The 13987-nt window shown below is 38.9% G+C and overlaps 1 protein-coding gene across 2 annotated transcripts in view; it reads right to left on the bottom strand.

The window, feature by feature from the left end:
- SLC1A1 (solute carrier family 1 member 1) overlaps window positions 1-13987 on the bottom strand; it is a 53166-nt gene that overhangs the window by 9242 nt on the left and 29937 nt on the right. For both annotated transcript variants that reach the window (XM_086770019.1, XM_086770020.1), the window contains 6 exons: window positions 12408-12500; window positions 10778-10892; window positions 8573-8615; window positions 6945-7052; window positions 5336-5520; window positions 3185-3292 (listed from right to left, as the gene is read on the bottom strand). In XM_086770019.1, the coding sequence (XP_086626145.1) occupies window positions 3185-3292; window positions 5336-5520; window positions 6945-7052; window positions 8573-8615; window positions 10778-10892; window positions 12408-12500 (652 nt within the window). The remainder of the gene's footprint in view (window positions 1-3184; window positions 3293-5335; window positions 5521-6944; window positions 7053-8572; window positions 8616-10777; window positions 10893-12407; window positions 12501-13987) is intronic.

Raw genomic sequence — 13987 nt, 5'->3', positions numbered from 1 at the left:
AACATGTCCTCATCCTGACACCGCCACCATTAAAGAGGCTGAAGATATTTAATGGCCAATTGGAGCAGAGGCACTGGGGGAAGTTTGTTCCCTCATGGTGACCTGAATAAGACATAAAGACTGAAACATGTTGCAGATAATGGTGGGTGAGAGCTGGCAGGGCTGAGAATGTGAAAGGTCAGGAACAGTAAAACTGGGAAGAAGGTGAGATAGATAGAAGATGAGCTGGAGAGAGAATTTAAAGGAAAGGAAGAGGAGGATAAGACACACTAGCCTTCATGTTCTTGCACATTTTTCTTGACAGGGAATACAAGTAATATATTTATGATAACCTGTAACTCTCAGGGTTAAGCTTAAAGGCAGGATGGCAGACAGCTACTACAGAAGACGCTGATGAACAGAACGCACTGCAAACAGACAAGGGCTGAAGGACCTTTCCTACAAGGACAGGCTGAGAGAGTTGGGGCTGTTCAGCCTGGAGAAGAGGAGGCTCCGGGGAGACCTTATAGCAGTCTTCCAGTACCTCAAGGGGGCCTACAGGAAAGATGGGGAGAGACTGCTCAGTAGGGCCCGTCATGATAGGATGAGGGGTAATGGTTTTAAAATAGAGGGAGGTAGATTTAGATTAGAAATTAGGAAAAAATTTTTTTACAACGCGACTTGTAGAACACTGGAACAGGCTGCGCAGAGAGGTGGTGGATGCCTCATCCCTGGAAACGTTCAAGGCCAGGCTGGATGAGGCTCTGAGCAACCTGACCTAGTCAGGGATGTCCCTGCTCCTTGCAGGGGGGTTGGACTAGATGACCTTTGAAGGTGCCCTCCAGCCCTAACCATTCTATGATTCTATGATTCTAAGATCAGGCAAATAAGGATGAAAACAAAAAAGATGGCAGGAACAGCAGTGTTTAAGAAACCAAAACAAAGAAAGAGCACAACTTCTGTTTGCCAGAGGTGGGAAAAAGGCTATTCTTGCAGGCTGGAAAATACAGAACAAGCACCTTTTCCCCACAGCCTATAGCCTTGTGTGTACATTGTTATCTTTGTTCCTGCGGTCTGATTACAACATGTTCTCCCTGACGGCCGGTTTTGCAGAGAATGTGCTGATGTTAGCCCTTTTCCACAACACCTTGAGCATCGTATCTCCCATAAGAGACAGAAATGCTGCAGAGATCTATGCTAGCACCCATCAGGGAAAATCATGGCATGTGCAAGGGAGTTCGGTGGAACAGGTACTTTTTCTCTCCAAGGATGTAAAGATGGGCTCCCTTACTATATACAATCTTTTTGATGGCAGCTGGGAACCTACTTAAAATTGGTGTGCCTGTCAAGCCCATGGTTACAAACTAAACAGGAAACTATATGTGGTGGAAGTTTACTTTGCAATCGAAGTACTCTGGAGAAGGCACCGTGTCCTCCCACACATCTTAAGGAACGTATGCCCTGTCACAGTACTAACAGTAATCATTAATAGGTAAACAGTCATAAAACTTTCTATCAGATATAAAACTGTAAAACTTGCTATCTGATCTAAAGCTGAAGTCAAAGGGCAGTATAATAATCCATCCTTCATATTCCTCTTCTAAGTTAATTTGAGTTAATAATGCAGAAAACCTGCAGAAGTGATACAGTGTCATTCTATAAATGACTTCTACCCAACTCATGGTCATGGTCTCATTTATAACTTACATAGAAAACATTAGTCTCTTGATTTACAGTCTCTTGCTAAACATAAACTTTTGCATCCTTTAAAAATTTGATTTCTTTTCCAAGTCTAAAAGGAAACTCACAAACCCCTGCATTATGCATTAGAGAAACATAACTTGCACTCATCTCTGTAACATTTTGAAAAACTCATGATTCAGTGCTATTTCTGGAATTGTATTTTTCACTTAGAAAGTCATTATCTCTCAAATGATTTTTGAACAGTTAGTCCAAATGTACTGGCTTATGCATAAAACAAAACAACAACTTTGAAATAAATATGATTATCTAGCAAAGATTAATGTAAAAAAAAAAAGAGATCCTTCTTGACTATTTATAGAGAAGTTTGCATTTTAGACTAATATAGTACCCTTCTCTCTGCTTGGTCATCTGAAAGTGTGTGAATGATGTTTGAGGAATAGCATGTATATGCACAAAGTACAGGGGAAAGAATATCTTTAACAACTTTGGATCTAGCCTCTAGAAAAAACATGAATAAATCCTTAGCATACTGAAGGAATTATAGGAGTGCATGCTAAGGCAATGAACCAAGATAGCCTAGAAGTTACACTTCACTGAATTGGAAATAGAAATTTAAATGCATTTAACTTATTGGGACTGTAATACGCATTTATCTATCAAAAGGGTTCTTTGAGGATAGTCTTCAGAGATAGACAACGATCTAGTATTATAACCTGTATCACTTGGAGCAGTTAAGTTGCCCCTTCTATGACTCCACATCTGCAAGGCTCCACACAGTGCAGGTGCAACCTCCTCCACCCCAGACTGCTTTACACAGCCAAGGGTCTGGAAAAAGAATAGAAAAAAATGTTTTGATACTTGGCTAAGTTATTCAGACAGGAACTGCTGCTTTTGCACCAGCTACCTTTGCGGTGAAGGAGTAAATAACAGTGCAATCCCCAGGGCTTCTCTCAGTGTCAGCTGTCTGCTTTACGGTGAAGTGGGAAGGGATCCGTTTCCTCTTTGGCATCATTTACTGTGCACTGCACTTACTACACGCTTGTCTTGGGCAGTAGAGCTGCGCCTATGCTAGCACACCCTCGGCCCACAGGTCCCAACTTAATCCAGATATTTGTGTATTTTCAATAGGATGGCAACCCCCAGTAAGCCACAATTCACAACCTCTCCCCTTTCCAACTTCTAGCATCTAACAGAAGCATTACTACTCTCAAAAAACCAATAATATTATCTGTTTCAGCACCAAGCTGAGAAGATGAAAAAATGAATACAAGAACAGCCTTTGCTCTCTCTTTTTTTTTTTTTTTAGAATGCAAGGCAGTGACTTTTAAAGCAAAACAGGCATTCAGCAAAACATGCATTAAAAACATCCTCACATAATTTTCACTGACAGGAATTTTTGCCTCCGACCTAGAAGCGTCTGGGTGTTGTGGATAACTGAGTTGTAATCAACTGAGCTCTCAAAATTGCACATATTTAATTTCATCTTTAAGAAATTACATACCCACTTAGTACTGTAGCCATATAAAGACCCAGTTTACGAAAGATTTCCCAGTCCTCAACTTCTATTATCTTCCCAGCAATTAAAAACACAATACCAATTGGCATATACCTAGAAAGCAAAAATAAAGCAATTAAAAATACATTCTTAGAAATATTACATGCTTACCATGGAGTAATTTCCTGCACAGTATAACTTTTTACAACAGATGGAAGATTTTTTTTTATTCTATCAGACAAATGAAGATTTTTTTAATATTCTATTATATAACTGACTTTATTCACTTGCAGCAAGACTACAACAGAGGTGATGAAAAAAGATTAGAAAATCAGAGTGAATATAACCCTATGCATAGTCTAAGAAGTACTGTATGACCCGATGTCACAGAAGTTGGGAAGGGGTGTGGGCTTTGCTCTACTACAGTAAGTGTTTATGCACAGCCATAAAGCTTACTTGGAGGTGGACGTTTGCAGGGCTGAGACCAACATCTGTGCATTCTGCAATCAGACACAGATGGGAAAGGTCTCCTGTGCTTACAGCAGATGCCCTGCAGCACTGGGGGCTATATGTGGGTCACCTGCACAGAATAAGAGTGATTTTAGTATGTTGGGATACTACAGTCAGAAGTGAGTTGCTTGACGGAGAGGTGCACATCCCACAGTAAACTTACACAAGGCCATACCTTGCAGACATAAATAGCTGCATGGGCTACTGTCTGAATGATGTTTGAGGAATCTGAGGCAAAAAAAAGGACTTATGCTAGCACTGGCTCCACTACAGTCCTTTTGGTACCACAGAGCAGGCTGTCACAGAGAGAAGTTGCCACTTCAGAGCTTTGAGCAGTATAAATCAATTTATAAATTTGTGAACATATAAAATGTATCCATTTTAAAATACAAATTATACGTTTACAAAATGTGTGTGTACTATCTCACAAATAAAATAGTATCTTGCGCCTGTGCAAAGCAGGGACTCCTAGTTCCTTCTGAGCTCTGAAATTGGTGAAAGCAGAATTCCTCACACTGTTAGCAACAAACTTTACCTTATTCAAGGCAACAGCTCCCATATCTGTAGAAACACAGGGAGACTGTAGACACAGCTTCACGCACATGCAAGGCAATGGATAGTCAGCTTATGGGTAGGATCCTGTATTTGTGGCACGTGCTGACTCTCGAGTGTCATCAGTGATAGTTTGCTGCAGAGTGAGGCAGTCTATTTCACGGGGCTGTAACTCAGCTGGGGACTGAACCAGCTGCCTAGCACAGGACCAGTTGCAGAAACTAATTTACCTTTCTTTAAAGGCAGCAAGGAGTGTGCAACTAAACCCTGGACAGGCTTACTGTTTTACAGATGCCTCAGTGTGCTGGAATGGAAGAAAAAGGGCCAGATCTGATAAGTTACTGTTTATGTGAAATATGTGGATGAGCAGAATGTTGTAGTAAATGGCACAAGGCACTCCACATGTAGTATCAAACTCTGGAAAGGATTGTATGTGCTTATAGTCCTGATCCTGTAATTGTGATCTGCATGTACAAAAGCTCTGTTAATAGCTGTGAAGTCCAACCAAACACTGTCAGATGGATTCTTACATTTTCAAACAGTTTTTCCTGTCTGAGAATACTATGAGAAAATATTGCGAGAATGTTGTCTCACAAAACTTGTTAGCACAAGCCAAATGATGCTAAGTTGTATTTTGCATATTATTTTGGATTTTGCTCTGTGCTATCGCTTGTATATTTCTGAAGGAACCTAGCTCCAAGGACAGCTATCCTGTGAACACAATGGTTATCAAGGAATAGAGTTCAAGACTCAGAATAGCATGTGGGTGATAATGCTTCTACAGTCCTCAAATCACTAGTGCAGTTGTACTAGTTTGATAAAAACCTCCAGCAAGAATATCTGAAAAAGTCAGGTTTGTTGTGTACCAATAGGATTGTTTCTTTAGCATAGAATAAGGGGGAGCTCTGTCACTAGTTTCCTCAAAAGGATCAAATTCCGTAGAAAGGAAACTTTCACGCAGCCTTTCTTTTAAAATTGTTTTCTGTAAAGCACTATACAAAAGCGAACATGAAGTATGAGTCTGCTCTTACCTCCTCAATGAGAAAACCCACTTAAAGAAGTAGTTAGAAAAAGCCAGTATGTCCTTGGACTTACCACATAATTATCTGAACTATTCTCATTGTAGCTTCATTTAGTGCATTGAAAAAATCCACCAGTACTTGTCCTTTCTCTCCCATTTTCCCAATAACCACTCCAAAAACAAGACAAAAGACGATCAACCCCAGCACATTGATGCCGTCGGAATACATGCCCACGATTTTGTATTCTTGAGTTTTGTTCTATAGATTAGATTCAAGAGAAAAAAGTTACTATCTGAAAACACTGAATTCACTTCAAAGAGTTCTAAAATGAAAACACACTTAGATCTTTCTTTGAAAAGACACAGAGCTCTTCTCCAGTCGCTCTATTCCCTTTATGGCAATTACAAGTGGGCAAGTTCAGGAACGAAGGTAGAACTAAATTGTCTTTGAAAACTTCATATTTTAAAGCTACGCAAGAATCTGACCAAACCCTAGCAGGGGATAAAACATCCCTTAATGTACATTGCCCTTTTTATAGACTTCTGACACAAAGTATGGCAATGTCTAGGTACCCACAGTCATGCCCTCAATACACTCAAGACTTACTCCCTACTGTGGAGAACAAAACACAGCTGATGTAGAATCCTTACAGTTATTTCTAAGTAAATCGAGGGCTTGTGTCTGAATTTAAGATAAATAGTCCATTGTGTAAGAACTGAGACAATGGTGTTCAATTTTGCCCCAGGTTTAAAATCTATTGTTCAGCTGAAATCAGTGGAATTGCATAATTTATAGCAGAATTGGATAAACATAACATAAAAATCCTACTTAATAGGATTTTTAAAAATTTTATCTATTCATACATTCTTCTGTGTTTGTGCAGTACGAACACAGGAAGGAAAGGATGCAATTCTCCACTACATCCTGCTTCGGGATTTAATTAATGTCTTTTCATATAGCATGTTCCCATCCTCTCATTACTATGAGATGAAATTTGGAAAGAGTATAATAAAATGCATATTGTTTCGGTACTCTTTATAGTTCTGTGTTCATATGCTATCGCATTCCTCTCTCCTTCTCCTCTAGTGTCATTCTAGGCTTTACAAACCTTCAACACACATAAGCTTTCCAGATCTCTAATCAGAGGCTTGTTAAACCTGTTCTTCACTTTTCTGTCTTTACTTTTTTTTTTTTGCAGAGTAACAAACTATTAATTAACAAATGCCTTCCATTGTTTTAGTTTCCACTAAAAAAATCTATTATGATTTTCCATTCCTTTCTTTCTGCAATGCTTACAGTTATCTCATTGCTGCTAAAACATCTTATGCTGATACACATCTAGCCTTTCCGCAGTGACTGTTTTCTTTAATTTCTTGTAAATTGATGATTCATCAGCATGTACATTTAATGGAGTATATGAATGGATTATTATCTCATGTCATCTGTTATCTTTGGACTGCTTAATTACCAGTGGAGTCCTCTGGTGTTTTTAAACCTACTTGAAGATACTCAAAATCACCTCTAGAATTTACTTATCAAGGTTTGCGTGCTTGCTAAAACCTATCTACACACCATTTTCTTCCTTTTCTCAATCACTAACCACATCAACTAAACCAAATTTATTCTATGTTCTTCCTCCCCACTTCACGTATTATGAAGGAATACAAAAATAAAGGTCACACCTCTGAAGCCTCTGCTATTGTAGCAGTTGTGACAGGTTCTTCTGTAAATGTGGAGCTGTTTTTATCCTCGCCAGTTGTAGCTTCAACTTTTTCACGTTTGGTTTTATACTGGAAAAGTTTTTAAAAAAAGAGAAGAACTTATTTAGAAAGACAACGAAACTGAAGAATGGACAAAAGCATAACTTTTGCCCAGTAAAAATAAGGGAAAAATGAACCAATCTGACTTGAAAGTAGGAAACATAGACAAACACATTACTTCCCAAGTCATGTGATCCATCACAGTTCTGTACTTCAAATGCTGTAGATCAAACAAGTGATTAATAATACGCTATGCATTCTGCTACTCTGGTGCCCTGTGGACCTGGTGCATCTGGTGGGGAATGAGATAGAGCTTCTGACAATGGCAAAGGCACTTTTTGCTGGGACAAACGGACTGGAGAGAATTGCTGAAAGCCACTCAAGGAGATGCCCGTAGAGTAGATGCACCTCATACAACCAGATCCCTGGTAATGTGGTTAGCACAACTAACACCATAATACAAGGCAAACAGCCATTCTCCATGGTCGAGCTGGTCACTTATTAGTTCCCTTTCCCCTTATTATCAGGCCCTGAAGGTCCTGTGCACCAAGTAGATAAATCAAATAGATTTCTTCTTCCCCTCCCTACTGGCCTAAAGATTGCTGGGCACCAGGCTGACTGTTCCACTCCTTACCGGCCTTGAAGGTCCCAGGCATCTGGCCAGCCAAGTGGTGGTGACAGCCTCAACACAGAATAGGGAAGCATAACAGCACCCAGAGCACTGTCTGTAAAACCAAGCAGTTGCAAGTCCTCAGGGGGAACTTGGACCAGATCTGCTGCTGGACAATAAAACCATGATCCCTTGGTGCGCAGGGACACCTCCACTATTGTCTGCTTCCTCCAAGGACTGAGGGAGTGACTCGTATATTTTATATTCTTTTCAAGTCTAGATTATGATTGTTATGTTGATATGGCCAACCAAGTACTAAGATTTGACCTAATCTGCAGAGCATCTAGGTGATTAGAAACCATATGATAAGTGGTGCTATTATAAAACTATCCCACACTGAATCTGCTTACAGAAATCCTGTGCTATTCGGATTATAAATTCTGTGCTATATTAATCATAACATCCTGTTAAGATAATAAGGCTTTAATTGTAACAAAGATTTAGTGCTGTCATCATTCTGCCAAGGATCGCTAAAGAACCAATCTGAGACACATCAGGGTAAGGACTAAGTTATACAGATTTGATCAGACACTGAGTGTTTTTAAGAACAAGGAAATAGATCCTCATGTCATGGTTCTTCTAACTGCCTGTCCCAAAAGGAAAAATCTTCTCTTACACATTGCTTTGTCTCTGCACCCAACTCCTAAACAGTGTCTTTTTGCAAGGGATGATCAAGGACTTAATAGCTGATAACAGAGTGTTTACCATAATGGAAATGAAACTCAGATTACTTGAAAACAGTATTTTTATGGGAGATTAAGATACTCCTAGACTTCTCAGAAAATATTCTTACCTGACATAGTTTCTGGGGACATAAAAGAAGAATAATTTGTAGCTAGCTATGAAAACTACAGTAGTAAAGACGAATATTCAAACTTACCTGTTGAAAACAGGCCTGGACAAGGTTTTCTGGGAACATATTCCTGTTAAAAAAGTAGAGGCATTTCATTACAGCATACTAAGAACAAGATGTTTATATAAACAAAATGATAAAATCTGGTGCATGAGAAACAGATCAGGTCATGTTCCTTCTCCAGACAGCAGTGCACTTAGCACATCAGAGATAAAGTCCAAATAAATTAAGGGTTCAGGACCCTCAGTGTTTTCTTTTGGGCTTACTTTTCAGTATTTGACATTTTTGTTGGCAAGCTGCTAAATCCAGTCAGTTTTTTTCCCTGATGCATCATGTCCACCATTTGCATGAGGAATGCAGGATATACCATTTTTATAGGATTTGTCAAATACAAACAGAAAAAAAAATAATAACTCTTATAAACACTGTGCTGGAAGAATCATGTATTTGGTGTGCTCTATTGTCATCTTGAATTCAGAAATTAATCTTGCCTGATGGAAGATTGCCATGTGACATTACAGGGTCAAGAACCATTTTTGCACACTGAAAAATTAGGAAATTAGATCAGAAGCAGTACAATCCAGTTGTGTGCCTCCTTTCCAACCAATAATTTAAGAATCAAATGAATGCAGAAAAAAAAGCATTAATTATCTTTCACAAACTCCACCTTTATTTTTCAAGTTTTTAAAGCAAAATTTCTTCAAAAGTAAGAGTAGTTTGTACAAGCCTGGGAATTTCCTTAATCTTTACAAGGCTGTCTGGATTTGGATCTTAATCTGACGAATACAAGTAAGTAGGAAAAGTAACTATAATTTCTTTAAAAGATAATTTCAGACGTTGAACTCCTAATTTACCATCTTACATTTGTTTACAAGAAGTTGAGCTATAAACTGTAGCAGAAACCCAAGTTACTCTGAATTACAATTCATATAACTTCTTACTTTTTTGCACATGGAACTACATCAGCCCTGTGAATACGTGTGGAAATGTTCATGTGGAAGCTACTGGTAACAGACTGCATTAGGTTTTACAATGCAGTTGATTGCACAGCTCCCCTCACTGATTCCTGGCCAAGTGACCATGAAGAATGAGATGAGCCATCCAAGGAGCTGCCATTCTGGACATGCACAGGCAGGAGGGGACAGAGGCTGGGAAGAGCTGTGGATTGTTGAACATGGGGTTGTGGGGTTGAAGACTATTAATTATTTCACATACAAACCTCAGAGAAATTGAGTTATTCTCAGAGAGGTCTACCTTGATCTCTGCTGGGCCAGAGATGTCCCAGATGACAGCAGACACTTGCTATTAAATAGGATGGTGACTTTTTCAAGGTGATATATACATGCATGTATACATGCATGTATGTATTTTACAAACATCAAAGAACCATGTATTTGGAGTTGCACCTGCAAATGCCTGTCACATTTCCTGAAATAAAAAATTCTGAGAAAGCCAATTTTAGGCATGTGGCAATTTCTGACATGACAGATTAAGTAAAAATTCTACAAAAATAAAATAGTAGGCAGGAACAGTGACACAGAATAGAGACTAATTACACCTGCAGAAAAAAAAATTATCCACAGAAATATTTTTGAGGGAACTACTTAGCCAGTTTTGGAAACGCAGCCCTTTTTTGTGATTTTTTTTTTTTCTAATTCCTTAAACATGTTAGCTCTGACAACCTGCTCAAGTCTTCTGCAGACCTTTCTATGGGCTTCCTCCTTCTAACAACTTTAAGTATCTCATTATAAGGTTGCCTTAGATACTGGTGATGGAGTGAAATTGTTGACTGCTCAACCCTAATAAACCTTTGCATACTGCATCTGTTACTCTGCATCCTGCCTTGAGGACGGGAAACATAACACTGCAATTTCAGGTGGTTGTCTGTGCTGGATCACACGGAAGCTGCCAGTCAGTAACCCACCAACTGTTCAATCCTTTCTGGATATTTTCTTCATACTAGGTAAATATTGGATATTGATTTCTGTGAAGGAGGGAATTTTGTTGTCGTTGGTCTATTAATCAAAGTCTATTGTGCAAAGAGAATTTTTTTTTAACAAACTACTTTGAATATACTCTAAAATGTCTAACCTGTTGCAACAGAAGTTATTCTCTCCTTAGCCATCCAAACAACACTAGAAAGCATTTTTATTGTATTACACATCACAACTGTATTTGTATTTGTTTGGACTTCTGCAACAAGGGTATGGAAACTAAAACAGAAAAGCTCACCTGATGAGATCCAGCATGGCATCAACAGTACTGACTTCCGGGGTACTGCCCACTCTGTCAATCTCATTTGCTGTTTGAGGCACTCCGGGTTTAATGGTCACAACTAAGACAATCCCTGCATAAGGAGAACCAGAAGAACAGCTCACAGTGCAAGCAGAGGCATTGGTGCATCCTGCCTTGGGGTGTCCCATGTAGCTAAATTCTTTGTGAGCTTAACTCGCTAAATGCTTTCCGTGTGTGCTCATGCAGAGCTACTCAGAAAAGAGAAGTCTAGAGGTGGTGATCTTAAAAGTGTGAGTTCCCGCAACACAGGAGCTACTTGTGGCTTTGCCACTGGACTTGGGCACTCCAGCTTTTGTTTTCGCATGGATGGTACTAAATCACTACTGCTCACCAAAATGGTAAATTACTTCAGCTGCACTTCAGCTGAAGTGTTCTGTAACTTTCGTGTAGTGATATTTTGAACTGCTATTCACCTTTCACCTTACACAGCTCGTCTCGTTACTAGCTGTCAAATATGAATGCAAGCGCGTTGTTCTGTGACACCAAAGTACAACAGGATGTTCTGGTAAAGTTAGTTAGCAATAAAGTTACATAAGAGAAGGGCTTCAGAGACAGACTGAAATTAAAAATTATGGACAAAAAATACTAGCTTTGACCCTGTGAATACTGAAATAAATGTCAAATTTTCTATTTACTTTAGTGGCTTAATTTTAGGCATTTTTACTATTATATGAAACACTAGGCATTTCCAAATACACATTTTTCTCTCTCTCTCTTCCCCCCCCCCCCCCCCCCCCCCCAAATCCAAACCAATCTAAAGCAAATGAAACTACTAAATCTCAATGTAGGGGGAGAGAGGCATTTGGACGACTCTTCAACCAGCCAGGAAAAATGCTTTCTAATGACAGCTGTGAGTAAAAGCAGAACTGAATTTGTGTAAGTCTGCACAATGAAACAAGGAATATCATAGTACCATAAACTAGCAGGAACCTCTGCAGATAGTTTGGTTTAACCCCTCCCTCAGGGTAGGGACAATTTCGCAGTTAGATACATATTAATGCTAGTCTTCATTAATTTTCCTCACTATGTATTCACAGTAAATTTCCAGACAGGTAAGAGGATATCCTAAATGGGGTAACTACAGTGATATATTATTCTCAATGGTGCAACTTCTAGAAATTAATCTGGCCTTATATGTTAGTGTGTTATTCTTTTTCTATTGTTAAATACTGCTTTCCTTTACAAGCAGGCCCCATACGATGTACATTTTGTCCTTCAGATAAATCCATGTTTCTCTTTAGTGAACTTTGTAGTTTAGGCTAGCCTTTAATGTTCATTCAGGTTTCCTACTGCTGGTCTTGTTTACCTAAGCAGACAGCTCCTGATCTTCCCTGACCTGAAATGTATAGCAAAATTGCCTGTGGCTTCACATTGGATATCAATACAGACCGACTGTGAACAGTGGGACTAACTTCTCCCTGTATCTGGCTCGAAGTATGTTGAGACACTTGGTATGATTCCCATTTCTTCTCCCCATCATGTCTTGGGAAATTAGTAATGTCACAGTGCTGTATAATTCTAATTAGGCAATGCTCAGGATTTAAAAAGTTACAGTATCATAGAGTACCTAATATTACAGCAATGACTGTAGTGCAGAAATAATATATGACTGCTCGCAAACCAATCTTCCCAGAAACACTGGAATCCAAAGCAGCAACACCTGTAAAAGAACCACAAAAACAAAACACTAAAAAGTAGTCTTAGAAGAAACTTGTTATTTTTGTAGAGACAATTATTTACTGTGTCTCATTTCTATTCAGGAAATTTTTCCTTATTAAAGATTTAAATAACTAATTGCCAATTGCACTTCTGAAAAATGTCTGTAGCAGACCAACCTATTTGCTTCTGCTTCTTTGCAAAAATCTGGTTTTCCTGGATTTTTCTAGGAAAAATGTAATTGAGCTTTTCTGATCCCCTGATGCTGGTGATGAATTAGACTTCTTTGGTTTATGAAAGTATGTTACAATTTATTTCCATATTTACTTAAATAACAGCTTCACTTTCTTCAGATCTGTAACATTTTGGCTTAAAACTAAAAGTGATGGGAAGGCAGTTGCTTAGGGCTGCTACCCCAGGTTGCTCAAAGGTACATACAGGCAAGTAAGGCTCATTCCTGGTGGGTCCACTTTTATTAACAGCTTGACTTTTGTTTTGACTAAAGTTTTTCTGAAGTCTGGGCTGTTCCTGCTCTTCCGTCTGTACCTGTCATTGCCAGGAACTGAGGACAGTTTTTGTTAATGGAGGTGGGGAAAGTGCTGAGGCAGGTGTTATACTGAGGTCAACTTAACTTCTGGCAACAACAATATATCAAACTGCTCATGAAGTATTTTTAATTTTTTTAAAAGATTTACAGTTATATCTGTACACATACAATTCAGTAACCAGGGTAAAAAGAGCATTGTGACTACAAAAGTTGACTGTCTGTAACCACACTAGTTAATAATTCACTGCTATCTCTTTATTATACATTTGTGATCCATTTGTATTTTTATGTTTATGGAGTCAGATTACCAAAGACTGGCCAGATTCCCTTGTATAGGAACGCAAAAATACCATGAGGATAATTAACCTCAGAGAAGCATGATGCAGGGAAAAAAAAAAAAAGAAGCTTCAAAAACTATGGAAGAAAAATCAAAATATCTTTCTGACAAAAATCTTTGAGGTCAAAAGGGATCTTAGCAAGCATACTTTAACGATGTGTTGACGGCTCTTTCAGAAGGTATATTAACAGCAGTAACAACTTGTGCCTAGAGCATTCACATAATACCTTACTTGGTCTGTTAATTGTTATTCAAAATGCAAACAGTACTGGGAGGGGAGACTGAAGGCTATTTTATTTCTTCATCTATTTGATTATTTTGGGGTCTTCCGTGGGACAGCATATCATCAGACTGACAACAGAAGGACTACATATGTGCAGCAAATAAAGACAATACAAGAACTACCCGCACAGCAAGGGAATGTAGACCAGTGCACAGAAAAACAACAGTGCTGCAGACATTACAGGCTGTCAGCACTAAGGATATTGTTTGAGGCACAAACAATGGAACAGACACAGAATCTGTGCAACTGCTTTTATTTCTCAGCTTGGGAACTGGGAAAAAAACAGCTAGAAAGGAGGACTTTTGCATTGCTGTGGGCTCAGCT

This window comes from Chlamydotis macqueenii, chromosome Z (genome assembly GCF_036417535.1).
Source record: "Chlamydotis macqueenii isolate bChlMac1 chromosome Z, bChlMac1.mat, whole genome shotgun sequence".
Classification (NCBI taxonomy): domain Eukaryota; kingdom Metazoa; phylum Chordata; class Aves; order Otidiformes; family Otididae; genus Chlamydotis; species Chlamydotis macqueenii.
This window is presented reverse-complemented; position numbering and strand designations above follow the sequence as displayed.